This window comes from Marmota marmota, unplaced genomic scaffold, assembly GCF_001458135.2.
Source record: "Marmota marmota marmota unplaced genomic scaffold, marMar, whole genome shotgun sequence".
NCBI lineage: Eukaryota > Metazoa > Chordata > Mammalia > Rodentia > Sciuridae > Marmota > Marmota marmota.
In genome coordinates, this window is record NW_026000005.1 from 45,295,212 (window position 1) to 45,315,768 (window position 20,557).

At 34.4% G+C, this 20,557-nt stretch overlaps 1 protein-coding gene across 26 annotated transcripts in view; it reads right to left on the reverse strand.

Annotated features, from left to right (window-relative positions):
- Positions 1-20,557, reverse strand: part of Trip12 (thyroid hormone receptor interactor 12) — a 150,864-nt gene that overhangs the window by 57,946 nt on the left and 72,361 nt on the right. For 23 of the 26 annotated variants that reach the window (XM_048808690.1, XM_048808688.1, XM_015481491.2 and 20 more), the window contains 4 exons: positions 13,240-13,345; positions 9,941-10,077; positions 4,584-4,667; positions 3,389-3,484 (listed from right to left, as the gene is read on the reverse strand). In XM_048808690.1, coding sequence (XP_048664647.1) covers positions 3,389-3,484; positions 4,584-4,667; positions 9,941-10,077; positions 13,240-13,345 — 423 coding nt within the window. Of the gene's footprint in view, positions 1-3,388; positions 3,485-4,552; positions 4,668-6,111; positions 6,255-9,940; positions 10,078-13,239; positions 13,346-20,557 lie in introns of those variants that run through there. The other 3 variants (XM_048808697.1, XM_048808698.1, XM_048808695.1) reach the window with 3 other exon arrangements.

The window sequence follows — 20,557 nt, forward strand, 5'->3', positions numbered from 1 at the left end:
GAGAGAGGGAAAAGAGACAGCAAAAGAATTTCTGAATATACCGTATTTGTAAATTTGAATTCTAAAACCATGTAAATTATTACACAATTATAAAAGCAAAATTAAATTTTAAAAAGTAATCCCTTAAAATCAAAGCTCCACACATACTGGCACATACATGTAATCACAGCAACTTGGGAGGCTGAGGCAAGAATTGCAAGCTCAAGGCCAGCCAGGGCACCTTAGTGAGACCCTGTTTTGAAATAAAAAATGAAAAGGGCTGGTTATGAAGTTATGAAGCAAACTGGGTCTACGTCCCAGTACCAAAAAGAAAGAAAGATAAATGCCAGATGAACCAAATCACTTGGTGGCATAAACAAACACAGGAATCATAATAAGTGACTATAAAGGAAAAAAAGCTGACCACAAGTATGCTTATATTTCAAGAACAAAAAGAACTATTAAAAAAACATTGTTACAACTTTCTCATTAATAATTCTTTTCGAATCTTACTAAGTTGGTGTGGGGTAAAGCAAATGGGTCACAATGTAATTGCCATTGGGCAATAAAAACTTTTAGCATGGAGAATGGAGAGATAACAGCATTTAACATAAATAAAAACCCTTCAGCCCAAAACCTGAATCATCTTTATCAGTATAAACTTTGGGGGGGGGGAAGTGTTTAAAAATACAATTATTTCCTAGATTGTCCATTAAAAGTTTACTAATAATGTTCAATCCAGTAGCAATAAATATGTCCAGATTGTGATCTCTAAATATAATTTCATACAAAAAGAAACCAAGAGTTTGTAGCAAGAGTTCTATTTCAGGGATTGGGGGAAAATAAGTCAGCTGAACTGGTACATTCTGTCATATCAAAAAGCAAGTAAGCTATCAAACACTACTAATGTTATATAAAAAAAAAATTCAAGCATATCTCAAAAAATGATTCCATCATCAAATGATGGGACAATTTAAGAATCAGTGAAACTCAACGAAATATCTAAAATATGTCTCAACCACTGTTTATAATAGTACACCCTCCATCCACCCCCATCCCACAAAAAAGCCTTGGTATCTGTAGAAGACATACAAACCACTATTTTGAAAATTGGCAAATGAAGGGGGAAAAGTAATTTTTCTAATATTGACTATACTCCTAAATAAGCAAATAGAAAATAAGGGAAAGATATTCTTTTATGTATTTCTACTAAATTGCTTTACTTCTCATAAATGAAGAGTAATTATTCAACCTAAAGTATCACCATTCTTTTAACCCTTGTTACCTTGAAACTGAGTTTCAAGAGCTTGTTAAGAGACAATCAGACATGCAGTTCTAATATAAGAGTATACTATCACTTTTGAATAGCCTTTTCTCAGTTAGGAGAGAAGGATTACACTCAAATCTGAAAAAGCCCCCAGAACTACCAATTTCCAAGAAATATTTAAGACATTCTAAACAATGGAAGTTTGACACTGTGCATCTATTAAGGAATTATTTAAGTGTGATAAAAGTAACCTGTGTATGTGCCTGGGCGTATGTTTACTTCAAGGAGTGGTACCCTTGAGCTACATGATATATTTACAGATAAAAATATATAACATTTGCGATTCATTTCAAACCAATATGGGAGCAGGGATATGGGTAAGAATAAACTAAATATTAAACATGAGCTAGGCCTTGCTGAAGATAGGTCAAGGGCACAAAGAGAAACGACACTGATCCCCCAATTCTAATCTATGGTTTAATTTCATGTGTAATAGTTAACCCTAAACATGGATTTGAGATGTTTAATGTCAATACCCTTATATAGGCCCTGTGATCACTTTTCTTCCAAGAAGTATATGAAGTGGTAAAATAAATAAAATTTCTGGGCTGGGGTTGTGGCTCAGAGGTAGAGTGCTCGCCTGGCACATGTAAGGCCCTGAGTTCGATCCTCAGCACCACATAAAAATAAATAAATAAAATAAAGGTACTGTGTCCAAATACAACTAAAAAATAAATGTTTAAAAAAATAAATAACATTTCTATTAATAAAAAAACTTAAACATACTAACTTAAACACATTAATAAATTGGGTTTTGATCCAGATTCAATGAAACAAAATTTCCTATGAATTTATAAGGATGGAGATATTTGAACTTAGTTAAATATTTTTTTCTTAAAAAAGAAAACACTGTGGTTACGTTAAATATAAGCTTATTTTTAGTTATAAATTCAAATATAAGCAGATTAAATAATGCCTAGGACTTAATTAAAACTACTCTTCAGGCTATTAATGACGTCAATATTGCCATGAGTTGATGATTACTGATGGATTTAGGATTGCACATATTCTTTCCCTCAGACCTGTGCATGGTTGGTTTCCTCACTTAAGTCTCTGAAATTTTACTATATAGTAATTGTTTGTTGCCAGGGTCACCCTCTAGCATGGAAGCTTCAGGGAGAAACAGCTCTGCTTATCTTATTTATGATTCAGTACATTCCTAGCCCCTCCCAAATAGAGTAAATTAATATCCATGTTCAAGAGTTGATAACTTTACAAGAGGATATATTATCTGAGATTTGAGTGTCAGGGTGGCAAAAGCAAAACAAAACAGAAATAAAAATACCAGCTGCTTCTTAAATTTCCTTGTCAAATATTAAGGCCAGAAACTGAAAAAAGCAGGTACACACATTTCATTGCCTTAAAAAAAAAAAAATTGAAATATCTGACACAAATTATAAAGGCACATATTAAGGTCAGAGGCTAATAAGCTTCAATAACACTTCAGAAATTTTGAAGTTAAGCAAGTCTTAAGTCTATACATTAACCTGATTCTATGGGAACACTATCAATGAAATTCTAACAAAAATAAAACAAATTTTAAGGAAGCTAAAGATAATACTCTGAAATAAAAATAACTTGATCTGTAATTTTAACTGCTCTTAGTTACTAAAATTGGGATTTCAAGAGTCACTCACTACAATGGATTAAAAAACATTAATCTGGTATGAGTGTAGTGACCAGAGTTCTGCTAAAAATCTTTCAGGTTCATATTATATCTTCAACTGTCTTACAGGCTTCAGTTTATTAAACCATAAAAAATGGAATTAAAACTGTGCAATCAAATGCCATTGCTACTCAATATAAATTCTTTACTTTTATAGAGTTCAAATTGAGTCACTCTTCCTATAAAATCTGGCTAGTTTTTAATGATTCTGATTTAGCAATCAAAAATAAAAGTACAGAAGAAAATGTAACAGATGCTATATTTAAAGTGAGTGTGTGCATGTGCCCTATTTTAAAAAATAAAGTTCATGAAAATTTAAAACTTCCTCATACTTATTCACATCAATAGTAAAAACAGCATTTAACTAATTAAGAGGTTTCAAGGGAGGAAAAATTTAAAGTTAGTTATGCACTTACTAGCTCCGCTTCCAATTGTTCTATGGAAAAGTTGTGACATCCGAGGACCAAGAGGACCAAACAGGTGAGGAGGAAGACCCCTGGCCTCTAACAGAGCTAAAGAAAAAAGAAGGGCAGGGATGGGGGGGGGAGTAATTGAGTTGATTTAATGCAACTGATCTTACCTAAGAATGTCAAGCAACTGATTTATCTCACATAATTGAGTTAGTCAATGTCACTTTCCATTCTGAATTTTAAGAGAGGCTACATTAAACTTCCAAGACCACCCTCATAATTAATGTAATTAACATAAAATATACATGTGCAAACTTCAAGTTATCTTAAAGTTTTATGGAGAATTTTAAAAGCTCAGTGCCAGCAGGAACTGTGTTAATAGTCCAAGAAAAACCCAAGGTTATACCTATTTTGAAGTTATACTTTAAACACCTTTGCCCCACTTTCCCTCTGACATTATTCCCCAATCAGATGTTGATCTCATGATCTAAAGACATTTGTCACCTCCAAAGGTAAGAAAATTTATGTGTTCATGAGAATCCTACTCCTTGCTATTTCCTTAGGAATGTAAAAGCAACCTGAAACTGATTTAAAAACGTTGTTTCTTACAATGTAAGCCTCACATTGGAGATTATAAAGTCAAGTCCTTGAGACAAAAATATATAGCCATCTAGTTATAATGTAACTTTTTTTAAAGCTCTTATAACATAAAAAATCTGGAATTTATTTATATACTACTATACAACTTATTTTAAAATAGGTGATCAAAGAGAAAAAAAGATCATGGCAAAAACAAAACAAAACCAAAATACCTACCTTCATAGATACATTAAGAATGCATCTGGCACCTATTAACAATTATGTATTTATAATATTATGTTCAATGGAACAATATATTAAGCTTTTCCCCAGTATATTAGCTTAATATACTGTTTGTGATTTGTTATTAAAACCAATTGCACAAGTATCATAAAGACAATTTTGGAAACAACCAAAAAAATGGGGTTTCTATAGTTACATGGTAAAATTAAAGATGCAGATAGCTTATCTTCTGAATCCAAATCATAAAATCACCACTAAGGAGGAGCAGGCACTGCTAAATAATATTCAATTGAACATATGTAAACTAATTTCAATAAAAAACAGTAGTAACTAAGAGTCCATGGAAACTCTTTCTTGTAGGCTCAACGACTGTCTTTACCTTGTAATCGTCCCATCTCGGAATCATCTGATTCACTCTCCCCAGAGGTGGTCATGCCAACAGCCCCTGCAACAGAACTAGAGGCTTGGGGGAAGGGGAAGGTGAGGTTAGGAGAGGAGCATTTAAACTCATTATGTCTGGCTTATTTTAAAAAAGAAAACCCGAAGTTTTACAGACTACAATAAATAAATTCAATTAAACTTGCCTTTCTATTGCACTCAGCTATTCTAGACATCATTCTATAACATTTAGAAATAAAAGCAGCACTCAACTACTTTAGTATTAAACAAGTATAAAAATATAAACTTTGCATTTTATTCACACATGGCTTTTGACAGAGTCCTCATGCCTTTGAAACTGCTCTTGAATGAAGTCTTATCCTGGACTCCTCTAACAGAAGTCAATTAAGGTAAACATTGCTAAGACCACTGTGACATATCATAAATAGCTGACAATAATTTATCTGTTCTAATTTCAGTAGTGCAAAACTATTACATATTCTTATTTCTAGGACAAAATACTGGAAATATGTACTATCACTAAGGGATGGCTGCAAACCATTGCTATGAAGCACAGAAGAGAAGGCAACTAAGATGTCAACACTTAGTGCAGAATGAAGACTGAGAAGGATACTACTACACAAAATGCTAACAACAACAACAACAAAAAAAACAGCATATGCTAACAGAAGTGAATTCTATTATAACTGACCAAAAATGAAACTATGTTCCTGCACAACTAGCAGCCCGCTATACCTTCACAAGTCTGCTGAGTCCTAAGCCTTTTTAAACAAATGACTGATCTACATAAATAAAAACCACATCATTCATAGTACCTTAAAAGCCCCGTTTAAGAGTGACAGAATGCAAACCAGAAAGACTATTTTAAAGAGGCATAATGAAAGTGAATTTAAGATTAGCTTTTCTGAAGAAAAAGATGCCAATGCACCCACCAATCACCAACTCTGAATTTTTATACCTTTCTTCACACACCATTGAGTATTTTCTGTAACTTCAGTGAGATTTCAAAATTTTTTTAGAAAAATTTATGTGTTAAAAAGAACAAAGGTCAGCAAACTATGTCCCAAAGGCCAAATCCAGTCCACCACAAGGTTTTGTGCATAAGAGTTATTAGAATATAACTGTACTCATTTGTTGACATACTGCCTGTGGCTGCTTTCATGACACAATCACAGAATTCAGTAAATGTAACAAAAACCATATCAAGTCTAAAACACTTGTCTTGCCACTTACAGAAAATGTTAACTTCATGGTTTAGAGCTGTATTAACCCAAAATGCTAATGCTAATGCTAATGTTAAAGGGTATCATGTTTGGCAAAATCCATAGTGCTGGTGAAGAAAAAGGAGATTATCCAGTAACTGCACTGTATGATGCCACATATAGGCAACATTTATTAAATGCTTACTGTCTATAGAAATTGTCTAAATATCTCCTCACAGTATAGAAAGTGATGTAAGATTCATCATGCATATGAAACTGAGGCTTTTTGACTTTGAGTGTACTTGCCCAAGTCAGAGAACTCCAAATGGACCAGAGATTTGAACCCAGACAGTCTGACTTCACTGACTGTACTCTTAAGATCCATAACATACTCTTCAGCAGTAATTTTTAATTCAAATACAGTTGTTTCTTCACATTATACAGAGCCCCTGTTAACAAATACTGGTATTAGGTACCAATAATGATTGAGTTTATTAAACTGACTCTTCCTGGCACGTGGAAAGCAAATACAAAGTTTTAATAAACGAAATGGTTGGTTTTTCAAGGCATTCTCTGGAACCCACACATTAAAAAGCAAACCAAAAAACTCCACCAAAACCTCACTAAGGGAATGTTGGTTTTTTTTAAAGTTTTTGGTGTTTTGTTTTGTTTTAACCGGAGGGCTTATTAGGTGTTACTTTAAAATGTCCTGCAGATTTACATACATTGAAGATTTCTACTTTACCTTACTCGTTAAAACATACTTATGACTTTCATAATGAATATCTCAAATTGCAGTGCCACAAAGACATTAATTAACCAAGACATAAAATTTATAAAAGCACATAATTAAAAGAGCTGATAAGGTTCTAGTGTAGTGGAGTTGCAATCTTTAGAGGAGCCATAGAACCACTACAAAAAGGGGCAGAGCTGGTCTGTTTTTCAGTGGAAATGAGTGTGGGGAGGGGGGCGGAGCCAGTCTTGACAGAAATTAATTACTAGAAGCAAAGAAAAGGATCCTTCTGCCAACCCTTTTGATGGCAAGTGTGAAATATTTACCCATGGTTGTTCCTTTTGTGCACATTGTTAAAAATTAGACAATTAAATTAGTCCAAAGACATGGCTAGTTTGAGTTAAGAGCAGAGAGGTGGCTGTTATGTGAAGACCAATAGATAAGAAAATGTGATCAATCAAAAAAGAGTCAATTACAAAGTTCTTTAGTCTTTACTTTAAACCTCCTTGAGCACATGTACAAATCTGTCCCCAAAGTCAAATGTTAAACTATGACTATAACTGGATTTTCAGGATGGTTGATCTTTCTTTTTCCTTAAGCCAGGTACGTCTCCCATCTAGTCCTACCATATCTTCACAGAACTATGGTTTACAATAAATACTTCAATGAAAACAATTGAGAAAATATTGTTTAAATCAGAACACAAAAATTCTATCATATACTTGGGATTATATTGATGAAATAGCTTTCTGCATGTTTGAATATGGAATAATGAATACTAATATTATGTATAATTATAAGGCAGCAATATAAAAAATTCTATCAAAAAACTCCAAATTTTTATACTTTAACCAATGCTACCTCTTTCACAAAAAGACAAAATATTAAAAAGCTGTGGAACTTGATTTTACTTGCTAGGAACTGCAAACATTTACCAAATGTGTAAGTAAGGGAGGCAACAGATGCCACCCCCTTAGTGTCATAAGACTAGAGAAATGGCAATAGGAATGTAATGATTCCTTATCATGGGCTCCATCATCAGGTCCATATGGTCATGACATAATTTGCAGTGATACTAAATAAAAGTAATTTGGAAAAGAAAAGTCTGCAAAACTAGGCTGATTTTTATTTTATGATTTGACCCTGATCATTTCTTGTGAAATTATGAAGATTCTTAAAGCAAAAGAACAGATCAACAAAACAATGCCTATTTTTCCTTGCCATTTTATTGTTTGGAAGGGAGTATCATACCAACTGACGAAGCATTGTCTGAGAACTGGATGCTCATCAAATGGTAGTCTAAAAGTCATCAGCATAAACCTATACTCTACACAAATTCAGAAGTTTGGTTTTTATATTTCATACACAGGGAAACTAAAGCACAATACATGGAAGAACTTAACGTGAAGCTGATAAGTAATTCACTCCTTTCCCCATGAATACTTTATTCAGCCAGCAGAGGAATTCCTACAATCCATAAGGGACCCATCAAATGTCTAGCCACTGATCCTCTAATAGCAGTGACCACCCTACACGTATCTTTTATCAGCAGCAACAATACATAAACTTGAAAAATACCTATTTCACATTGCAATTTCAAATATGAATGGCAGTGAAACACATTCAAGTGTTTAGGAAGTCAGCTGATTATCCTGACTCACCTGAAGCTTTTATTCTCTTAGATAATATACCAGGGAACAAAAGTTTACACTATACCCCCTCACTCTAGCCTTCAATTACATCCATATGAATTAAACTCTTATAACCCCCCAGGGAAAAGACAGCTGTTATAAATGTGCAGTTGATTTTTAAGATCTGGATTTGAGAGTCACATATCCTAACATGTAAAACTAGGTAAGCTTAACTTGAATGCATCTCAGTTTTTCCTCATTTATAAAATGGCAATAACAGCACTCAAATTTCACCAGGTTCTTTTGAATAGTAAACAAGAATATATGAATAGTGTTTAATACTGTGCCTGCAATAGAGCGTATGCTCCATAAATGTTAGCTATGGTAATTAATATAAAGAGTCTAATGTAACAACGCCACATTCAGCAGCTCCATTTCTGTCATCCATTTTGGAAATGCCCCCACTTCCATATATAGACTTGAAATAAACACTAAGACTCAAAAGTGTACAACATAGGGAAGGAAACATGAATGGCTTCAATGAACTCCACATGAAATGGCCTCTGTTTTTTCCAAATATTTATCAATTCAGACTCTTCTAGGGAAAAGTTATGAGGAAAAAAAATTATCTCCCCAAAGAAGATATCCTGTAAATAAGCCTACCATATAATTTATTGTACAAACTGGAAAAGAGTAATGACTCAAAAAAAGAAAAAAAAAAGTGCTATGATAGACAGGACAAGACAACAGTAGTGGGTAAACCAGAATGCTCCTAGCAAATCATTATGAAATATGACCATCACAGGCATGAAAGAAAACTAGAACAGCCAGGAGGAGGGTGGTGTTGCACGCCTCTAATCCCAACAACCTAAGAGGCTGAAGCAGGAGGATGCAAGTTCCAGGCCAGCCTCAGTGAAGTCCTAAACAACTTAATAAAAAATAAAAAGGGCTGGGGATTATAGCTCAGTGGTAAAGCACTCCTGGGTCCAATTCCAAGTATCAAAAGAAGCACACACACACAAACTAGCACATATTCTAATATTAAAACACAGTACATGAAATACCTTTGTTCAAAGTGGGTATCTATATAAATCTAAACCTGTACATATAACACTGATTTAAGGGACTCATAAGATTTTTGTTATCTGGTAAGAAACAACAATGATAAACTACATTTTAAAACTGAGTAGCCACATTTAACAGCTAAGAGTATTAGCTTTATTTTGGTAATGGCAAGGGATACACATTTAAAGTTAAATCAAGGGGTGAAAAAAAAAAAAAACCTTAATTGTTTTAAGATTTCAAGAAGAAATTTTAAAAGCCCATAAACATCTAAATACTATTATTAAAATAGGTTAAGTGCAAATGGAATACTTATTTTTCAGGGGTTACAAAATTCTAAATTAAAATTCACTTATTTATGAAGTAATTCAAGCCATATCCTCTCGTTTTCATTTATTATGAATTTAAATTCTTTCAATCAATAGGCACTAGTCAATATGTAAAAAACTTTAACAGAAATGAATTAATACCTCCTGACAGCCCTTTGAATATTATTTGTACAAACCTGGACTGGATGGGAATTTTAAAATGGCAAACCCATTAATCTAAATACTAAGGCTATATTGTAAAACAAATCTGAACAAAAATTTATTTAATGGTAACATTCAGCATACTATGTTCCTCCCATTTCATCATATTCAGGTAAAAAATAATTATGTCTAAATAAATATATAAATAGAGAAATGTGTTTTAAGAAATGCCAATCTACCTGCAGCTCCTTGGGGAGCTTCATCTGTCCGGGCAGCTGAAGAATTTACTGTCTCCTGGTTGCTTTCAGGGTCTGCCATTTTCTCCTGCCTCCGAGCCTCAGCTGCTCCTCTTTTGCCCAGGCCAGAGCCTCGCCGACTGCAACAGAAAAATGTCATCATAGGCAGCGTAACCAGTGAACCAGGAGCAATGTATAGACAACACAAAGCTCAGATTCATAGAGGACAAAGCCAATTTCTTCTTTTTAAATAAAAATTGCTGCAGAAAATCACTATGTGTAACAACCAAGACTTTGTATGTTTAAAATTCTTCCGAATTACAGTGCATTCACAGTACGTGCTTTTGTGTGACTAGCAGTTGTTGTCATCCTTACCGGCAGAAATTTTTTATTTTTAAACACTTCCAAATAAATGGGAAAGTGACCACTCCTGAAGAGAAATATTCAATTCACTTAAAATAGAGCCCCACTTTGGGGCTAAAAAGTAGATTAATATACACTGGATTGAAGAGACACTGACAATGCAGAAAAGAGGAGGACAGAAAGACATTCCCATTCTCTATGTTCCAGTTTACCTAAATCATCCAAAAATAACTATTCTAAAAATGGACAGTAACTCCATCCTATATAAGAACAGACTTAATATTTATAAACAAACAGATGGCTTTTGGGAACACACTGGTTTAGATCAAACAGACACAGAATAAGGTATGGAAAAGAGAACTACTATTCATCTTTCATGAAACGAATTATATTTGATGATGATCTTGTCATCATAGAAAAATCAGAAACAAAAGATGACCCCACAGTACTACAACTATTATTTAAACAGCAACTCCCCAAATTACCTTAAGAAATATACTGAAACATTTTAGACTAAGAAACTAGTGAAATTCTGCCTCCTGAAGAAGAGAGCAGGCAAAATTGACACGTATATGAAAGCTCCGAATTACCTCAGGATACTTAGAAGAGTTTATTTTCCTAATTAATGAAAAGTCCTTCCTAAACACAGTTGGTTTAACTAAACTTTCTTTCATAGGTAAAAGGAGCTCATTTCAAACACTACTCATCAAAGCCAGAAATAACAGGGATTCAAATTCACTCAACATCTAATTTGTACAACACACTGGACTGAACTTTTTGGATACACAGGGTTGCCGCCCTCAAGGAGCTTTTTGCTTCAAGAAAAGATAGAGACACAACCTCAGTTGGATATCAAGGTACTAAATTTAAGTGGAAGCCCAAGTAATTCAGAAAAGGATTTTAAGGAAGGGTATTCCAGGCAGTTGAACTAGATGGCTTGTGCAGAGCATGACCATGTGTATTACAAGTCATTTAACATGCATCAGTTCTGTGTTCACGTGCAGAAGGAAAGAAGGCTACAGAGAAAGACAAAGTAAGACAATTACAACACTAAATTATCTAGCTTCACATAAAAGTTAAAAATCAATTCTAAACCAAAGAGAATTCAGTTTATACTTCAGACTACAAACCTTTGGTAAGTTAGGATTCAAATACAGTTTAAACAGAACTAAAACTCTGAAGAATTTTTTCTCAGAAGTCCTGGAAGTAAGAGTAAGAAACCTCAAAACCAAATATGTGTACTAAATTCTAGATATTTTTAAGCAATCTAAAGAATTAGAAAATAACTGCAAGTGCTGGGAATATTGCTTGCTGGTGGAGCATTAGTTTAGTATAGCGCCCCCCCCCCTTTTTTTTTTATTAGCACTAGGGGGAAAAAAATGAAACCAAAATGTGAAGAAGTGAGAATTTAAAATGGCATTTCTTATGACTTAGTACCAGTCATACAATAGTATGACTTATTATCACCACTAATAACAATCAAAACAGAAGAATCAATTTAAGTGCTTAAAATCTTTTTCTGCTTATCTGAGTTAGGGTAAGAAAGAGGCAAGCTAAATTCACAGCCTCATCAGTGGTTTGATGCAATTACTAGGGGAAACTACATATGAAAGAGGGAGAATTAACATCCGGCTACAGAGTGATTAACAGTACAAGTGCACTTAACCAAACACCAAGCCTGAAAGTCTCAGGAAAATTTCAGGAAAAAGATTTTTCCTTTAACCTAAGGTTCTCAATGAATTTTAATAAAACTATGTGAAATAATATGCTGTTCCACACATCAAAGGTGGTGAACAGTCTGAAAATGATATCCACAACAACTGGGAGAAATAGAAATTGAAGAAAGAACTCACTCAAATGACTACACTTTCTTTTGATAGGCAGGTTTTGAAATACAAAAATTAAGAGATTTTCTTTTCCTTTCTCATTTAGCTTAGTAACCAAGGCCAACACTTTCAGAAACAAGGCAATACTACAACCATTAAAATAGGCATCCCAAATGGATAAGAAAATGTAGTATATACATACACAATATTGTTCAGCCATTAAAAAGAATTACTTTATTATGGTATTTGCACGTAAATAGATGTATCTGGAAACTATCATGCTAAGTGAAATGCCAGTTCCCAAAAGCCAAAGGTTAAATGTTTTCTCTGATTTGTGAAAGCTAACTCACAATAAGGGGGATGTATGGGAAGTTCAGTAGATTAGAGAACAAGAAATGGAGGGAAGGGAGTGGGGGATAGGAAAAAGACAGTGGAATGAACCTGACATAATTTTCCTATGCACATATGAAAACATTATGGTAAATCCCTCCATCATGTACATCCACAAGAATGAGATTGTTACTAAGACATATTCTATGCTTGTATGATCATATCAAAATGGATTCTAATGTCACGTATGAGTAAAAAGAAAAAAATGAATTAAAAAAAAATAAGCATCCTTTTTTATTCATTCATTAAACCACCAGGAAACATAACCTTAAAAAAAATCTCAAATCTGCATAAAGATATTCATTAGATATACTTGGCAGACCAACTAAAAAAAACAACCAAATCTCCCAACACTTAGTAATAATTGTAAAAATGGTGTAGCAGAAGAGGAAGAACACAAAACTGTTGGCAGAGCACTTGCCTCCCACATGTCAGGCACTGGGTTTGATCCTCAGCACCACATAATAAACAAAAAATAAAGATATTTTTTAAATTAGCATGACAAAAAGAGTGAAAATATGAATAAATATTGAAGGAAAATTCACAAAAATAATACTTAGTGATGCTAGAAAAAACATGTTTACTCAGTATCCCAGGAAAATTATTTTACATTATTAACTTTTTTTAAAAAAGTTTAGAAATAAGGATTTTGACAAGACTTTAATAAGCTTAGGAAAAGAAAGCAAATGAAACAGTTAACTGGAAACAAAACTAATTACCTACCTGGTACTAGCACAGGAGCCCGTGGTCTTTTGGCGTGTGCTCCGCCTCAAACTGGGGAGCTCAGCAGGTGGGGACTCACTGCGCTTCTTGGTAGATTTTCTTAAACCTGTACGTGGAAAACACCAAAGTAAAATTTTATGAAGAGAAGCTATTAGTAATTAAAACTTAAAAAATTATCCTGGTCATCATCCTGTTTAAAAGTGCACAGAATCATTACATGACTTATCTAGTGCTATGCTAAAGTCAGATTTTGACCTAGCCTACTAATAATGGGAAAGCTAATGGTACATGGCATTCCAGTTCAGATCAGTCTTCTTGCTTTGGGTCAAATCTGACTCAAGCTCTCCCATAAAATGCATGACAGCCCCACCTCTCCCAAACCATCCTTTCAGAGCTATAATCTCTTCACTACTCTTCCCCACTAAGGCCAAGGAATTGTTATGGTATATATTATATATTTTTAAAATGTGCTAAATTTCCCCTAAATTTATTATATTATCCTTAAACTGTTCCACTTTAGTGTTTGTCAGTAAACTGAGAAGAAAAAATGTTTTCTTTACACCACTTCATGAACAAGGAACATATTTCAAATAAATGTTACGAGAATGTTCAATTTATAGAATATTGTATAATTAGAAAGAAAAACATATGAAGTGTGCTGGGTTAACTTTTCTGGAAGCGACCTAATGCTTATTTAGGGTTAACAGTCTCTAAAAAGATAACAACGTTATGGAGAATCCATGATGGCATCCATCCACCCTCCCCTTACAACTCTACAAACAGTGCCACTACATGATGTCATTCTGGGTACTAGGCTCTCTCTGAACAGAGACTTCAACAGTAAAAGATCTCTACAGTCAGCAAACATTTCCACAAGAACTATGGCATCATCTTAATTGGAGGTGAGCTTCTTCAGCGATGATATACTCTTGCAAGTCCCCTCCATTTTATCATGAAGTTTTAATTGCTTAAAAGTGAAAAGACAAGTTATTCTTTCCTCTCAATTGTGTTAAAAGCACCAGTGAAAGGTCAAAAAGATAAGTTATAAAAAGGATTCTAGACATCTTGATCTTTAAACTCTCAATACTACAGTTCATTCAACTTGGAATAGTCTTTATACCATATATACAGAAAGTTGATGAGTGAAAAGTTATTCAATAATCTTTAAACAAAACACATGCTTCATGAAGCAAAAGCTCGTGTTCCAACAGGCATTATTATTTAGAAATCGAAGTCACAGTTTCTGGGACTTTTTCATTTTCCCAAAAAATAACTTTTGTGGAAGTTTAGCTGGACATCTGAAGCTCATAGAAAAGGTTCAAAGAATGATACTTTAACTAGGCACACTGGCAGATCTCTACAGTCCAAGCTACCTGGAAGACTGGGCAGGAAGATGACTTTGAAAAGCCCAAGAGTTCAAATCCAGCCTGGGCAACATAGGTGAACACCATGAGGGAGGGGGGTTAATCAGCAAAATAGGATTTGCTCTAAAATTTAATTTTCAATTTAATTCTGAGGTTGATTGTTTATACAACGTATCACCAGAATTATCTGATGTAAGCACATACCTACACCTGCTATCCCTATCCTATTCTATCTCTGCGCTGGCACACACCCTGGTCATCTGAGAAACACAGAAAACACGACACAGCAAGGGAGCAAGTTTAATTCATTCAGTTAATTGTATCAGTATTTAAAACATTTTACAGTGTTTCAGAACATTTAATTATAATATGAACTCTATTGACAAGTGAAAGTAAACCAAAAAAACATAGTTTAGGGGAAAACACAGTACAAATCCTACTAAAACATTCCAAAAATGAAGTGCTATCACTTATTAATATAATAAGAGGTCACTTTTAAAACCCTTCTAGGCCTGGGGATATAGCTCAGTTGGTAGAGAAATTACCTTGCATGCACAAGGCCCTGGGTTCACAATCCCCAGCATCAAAAAAAAAACTCCTATTATGGTCAGTAATGTGACTTAACACACGTAATACTAAACTACCTATATAATATACCATGATACAGTAAATGGACAGCACAAATCTTCATGTTTAGTGAAATCAAAATAAAATATTTAGGACTGGGGTTGTGACTCAGCATGTGTGAGGCCCTGGGTTTGATCCTCAGCACCACATAAAGATAAATAAAGGCACTGTGGAAAAACAAAAAACTAAAATATTTAAATAAATGTATTGTGAGCTACTGAAACAATGATAATTTTTGGTGATATTGGGGACTGAAATCAGGTTTCATGCATACTAGGTAAGTATTCTACCACTAAGCTACACTTCCAGCCCTCTTCATTTTGAGACAGGGTCTGGATATTGACCAGGCTGGCTTTGAACTTGTGATCTTCCTGCCTCAACCTGCCAAGAAGGTGGATTTCAGGTGTGCAACACCATACCTGGTACGATGTAACTTTTCAAAGTGTTTCATGCTTTCACTCTTTAGGCACGAAGACAAGACTTTAGTATTTAGATTTCTTTTAATCTTTATTCAAGTATGATAATAAGTATTGATTTTATATGTATGATTCAATGAATCTGACAAAGGTATTCGCTCATGTCCATAAAGTTCCTTTGTGGGATGAAAAAAGATACTACAACAAACAGAAACCAAAAACATAAGTATACCTAAACGTATTTCAGACAAAATAAACATTAGGTCAAACACTAAGAAAAGAAACAATAGGTCATTAAATAATGATAGTCAATTCATCAAGAATAAATAACAATTTTAAGTATATTTAGAAAACTGAAATTTATAAAGAAAATATCAAAAATCTGAAACAGAGCAAAATTCCATTTTCGAAACTAGACAGATCATCTGGACAGAAATCATTAGGAAAATATGGAGCTTGAGCCAGGTGTGTTGGTATTTAAACAAAATACAAAAATCTTGAAAACAAAATCAACCAAGAAGGTGAGAGATGCATGTACTAAAAATTATAAAACATTGATGAAAGAAACTAAAGATGACACAATAAAAAGACATCTTGTGCTGATGGAATGGGAGAATTCATATTGTTAAAATGTACATATCACCCAAAGTGTTGTACAAATTTAATGCAATCCCTATCAATATTTCAATGTCGTTCTTCACAAAATAAAAAAAATAAATCCTAAAATTCATGTGGAAACATGAAAGATCGTAAGTAGCCAAAGCAATATTGACCAAATATAACCGCAAGTATCAAATTACTGCATTTCAAAATGTATTCCAAAACTGTAATAATCAAAACAGCACAGTAATAGTACATTAACAGACATATCAACCAATGAAACAGGATACAGAGCACAGAACAGCACTGCACACCACACAGACAACTGACTCTCCATAAAGGTGCCAAGAGCACACAATGAAAAAGGACTGTCTTGTCAATAAATGGTGCTTCAAAAAGTGGACAGCTGTTTTTAGGAGGAGGAAACCAGGGCCCATTATTTCTCATCATATACAAAAATCAACTAAAAATAGACCAATTACTTAGATGAGATGTTTAAAATTATAATGCTACTGTAAAAAAAAACCTAATTAAAAAGCTCCATGACATTGGCCTGAGGAATAATTTCTTAATTATGACCCCAAATCAAGGGTAACAGCAGTAATGAGATTGCCTCAAACTAAAAACCTTCTGCACAGGAAAAGGAAAGAGAGTTAAAAAGAGAACCCATAGAGAAAAACTTTACCCCAGGATATATAAAGAACTCAAATAACCTAACACCAAAACAAATCACCCAATTAACAAATGGGCTAAGGAACTGAACCAACATTTCACAAAAGAAATACAATCAATCAACAAACATGAAAAAATGTTCATCATCTCTATTAATTAGAGAAATGCAAATCAAAATGACTCTAACATTTCATCTCACTCCAGATGGAATGGCAATTATCTAGACTACAAGCAATGATAAGTGTTAACAAGGATGTAGGGAAAAAGATGCACTCATACATTGCTGGTGATGAGTCATGGAGATTTGTCAGAAAACTTGGGATGTAACCACCATTTGACCCAGCTCTCCTATAGCTCAGTTAATATCCAAAGGACTTAAAATCAGCATTCTACAGTGAAGAAGCCACATCAACATTTATAGCAGCTCAATTCATAATAGCTAAACTGTGGAACCAACCTAGATGCCCTTCAACAGATGAATGGATAAAGAAAATGTGGCACATATACACAATGGAATATTACTCAGTCTTAAAGAAGAATAAAATTATGACATTTGTAAGCAAATGGATGGAACTAGAGAGTATTATGCTAAGTAAAATAAGCAATCCCAAGAAATCAAAGGTGGAATGTTTTCTCTGGTAAGAGGAAGCTGATTCATTGGGGGTGGCAAGAAGAACAAATACTAAACAAATTTGTTTACAAATACTTTGTATTTATAAACGAACCAAGTAGGGAAGAATGAACAAACTTTGGAATGTGCAGAGGGAGTGAGGGGAGGAGAGGGGCATATAGTTTCCCATGTGTTATACACATGACACATGTACATCCGCAATCAAATGACGGTGGACAAAGAAAAGGCTTTTTTGTTTTTTGGTGGGAGGGGATACTGGGGATTGAACTCAGGGACACTCAACCACTGAGCCAAATCTCCAGCTGTACTTTGTATTTTATTTAGAGACAGGGTCTCACTGAGTTGCTTGGCACCTCACCGTTGATGAGGCTGGCTTTGAACTCACGAACCTTCTATCTCAGCCTCCCAAGCAGTTGGTATTACAGATGTGCATCACTGGGCCTGGCTGTAGTCCATTCCTTTCATTGCTAAATGGTATTCTTGAGTGGATTTACATGCCACAATCTAGTTATCCATTTGTGGTATTAAACTTTTAAGAGCACCAGTCTAAGTTGCAGTGAGGTACGCCAGAGAAGAACAACCAAAATAGCAGACATAAAAACATTTAGAGCTGATATTATAATCAGACTATAATATAAAATAACTAATTAGGCTGTTGTCATGACCCCATCTAGCCTAATAAATTGACAGATAACTCCAAACATTTTGTTTTCTGAAAGAATGTCATCCATTTGCCTGGTGAAAGAGTTATTATATGTTATGCTCTCTCCAGTGGAAAAGGAGCATCACTATTTGCAACACTGCCTAAAACCAAGATGGGAGAAAAAAACTAGCTCTTCTGTGTAAGTATTATTATCTTTGCTCCCGATGACTGGAACAGGGTAAAACTGATGATTGTAACTACTTAGTATTTGTAAACAAACCAAGTCAAAAAAAAATTTTTTTATAAATAATATTTCCCAAAAGTCTAAAATGTTTTTAGAAGATTAGAAATGGCAAAGTACAAGATGAAGCAGTTTGGTAGATGACTTTTTAGAAAAAGGTAGCTTAACTTGGGCTGTGGTTATAGCTCAGAGGTAGAGCGCTCACCTAGCACGTGAGGCCCTGGGTTCAATCCTCAGTACCACATAGAAATAAATAAATAAATAAAGGTATTGTGTCCAACTACAACTAAAAAATAATTTTAAAAAAGAAAGAAAAAGATAGCTTAACTTTCTTTTGCTATTCAGTATCTGACACTGCTCTAATATACTATCCTTACAATTTTGAAGTATTTGAGTTGTTCAAAAGCACTTTCATAGATAAGTTATGATGATGATTCTTATTCAAAACACAAAAATATTTACACGTGTGTAGTCCAATCAACTACATGACTCCTAAGCTTATTTTTGGTGCCTAACAGACTACTACATCTTCAATATATTTCTGGCAAGGTGATAAAACTTCTACCTTACTGGTTTAAATGAAAATTTTAGAACTACCTATAAACCAATACAGTATTTGTAGAGTTATTTCCTTCATTTTACTAGCCAAGCAAAGAGTATATCAACAGAAGATAAAACCTGCTGAGAGGGCTGGGGATGTGGCTCAAGCGGTAGCGCGCTCGCCTGGCATGCGTGCGGCCCGGGTTCGATCCTCAGCACCACATACAAACAAAGATGTTGTGTCCGCCGAAAACTGAAAAATAAATATTAAAAATTCTCTCTCCCTCCCTCCCTCTCTCACTCTATAAAAAAAAAAACAAAACCTGCTGAGAGCCATAGCCAAGTAGGAATGACACATGGCATTTTTGGTTGAAAGGTGGGTGACCCCAGCAAGCCACTGAGATGATAATGATTATGTTAAGATGCGCATTCAATTGGAAATTAGACCCCTGCTGTCTCTGCCTAGGCCTGCTACTTTGGAGCTCTCCCGGGACTCCAGGAGATTTCCCATTGGTCAGGGAAGTGCGGTAGGAGAGAATTCCAGAGGAGGGATTTCCTGTCTGAGTAGTGTGTCCTGGGAGAAGGCCACATGCATGGACTTTTGGAAATAAAGTTTGTTCCTGCTTGAGTGGCTCATGATTTTGTGCCCAGCCAGACTGCAGCAAAAACCAATAGAACACATGTGCATAGGTCTACATAAATGCACATCTCTTTCCCAAGTTCTGTAACGCAGAAAAATTATATTTAGCATTTATTTTTATGATGCCACTATGAAAAGCAACCGGAATATCACTGTTAAGATTAATATACTCTTAACCACAAAGTCTTTAAATAATCAAGTCAGAAATAAATGCAAACAAGCTACTTTTCTCAAAGCTCTTGACCTTATATGGGAACAAGAATTTATGCACTTGTTACTATAATCTTTAAAAAGAAATTGGCAGCTATATTGTACTCTCAAAAATTGTAATCAGTGTTAACACACACAAGACAAGGGAATAGAAGTTCATTGGATTGGACAAAGGGGAATGAAGGGAGGGGAGTAGGGATAGGAATAGGAAAGACAGTAGAATGAATGGGATGGAACTTTCCTATGTTCATATATTAATACACCACCAGTATAAATCCACATCATGTTCAATAACAAGAATGGGATCTTAATTAGAATATGTTATAGCCCATGTATGTATAATGTGAAAATACGCTCTACTTTCAGATGTATCTAAAACCAAAGCCTGATACTGCTTTTAAAAAAAATGTAATTTGTTCTACAATATACTTTTTTCCCCCAATAATGTACATTGCTAGCCCCAAACTGATTTGCTCAAGCTCACAGCTTCATCCTTTTTAAAAAAGTGAGTCCTTTTGCAAAGGGTGGCTTTTAAAATGTGAAACATTTAAACTGCATATGTATTGACTGTAGCCTTAAGCATTTTGTGAGAGAAAAAAAAGAGAAACATTTTAAATGAACCAAGAGAGAAAGTGTTGACAGTGGCCTAGATATTTTCTGGATATTTACATTTAAATAAAAATAGTTAACACACTTTTGGGTGCACTTTACTTTTCTTGGGGGGGGGGGGGGGC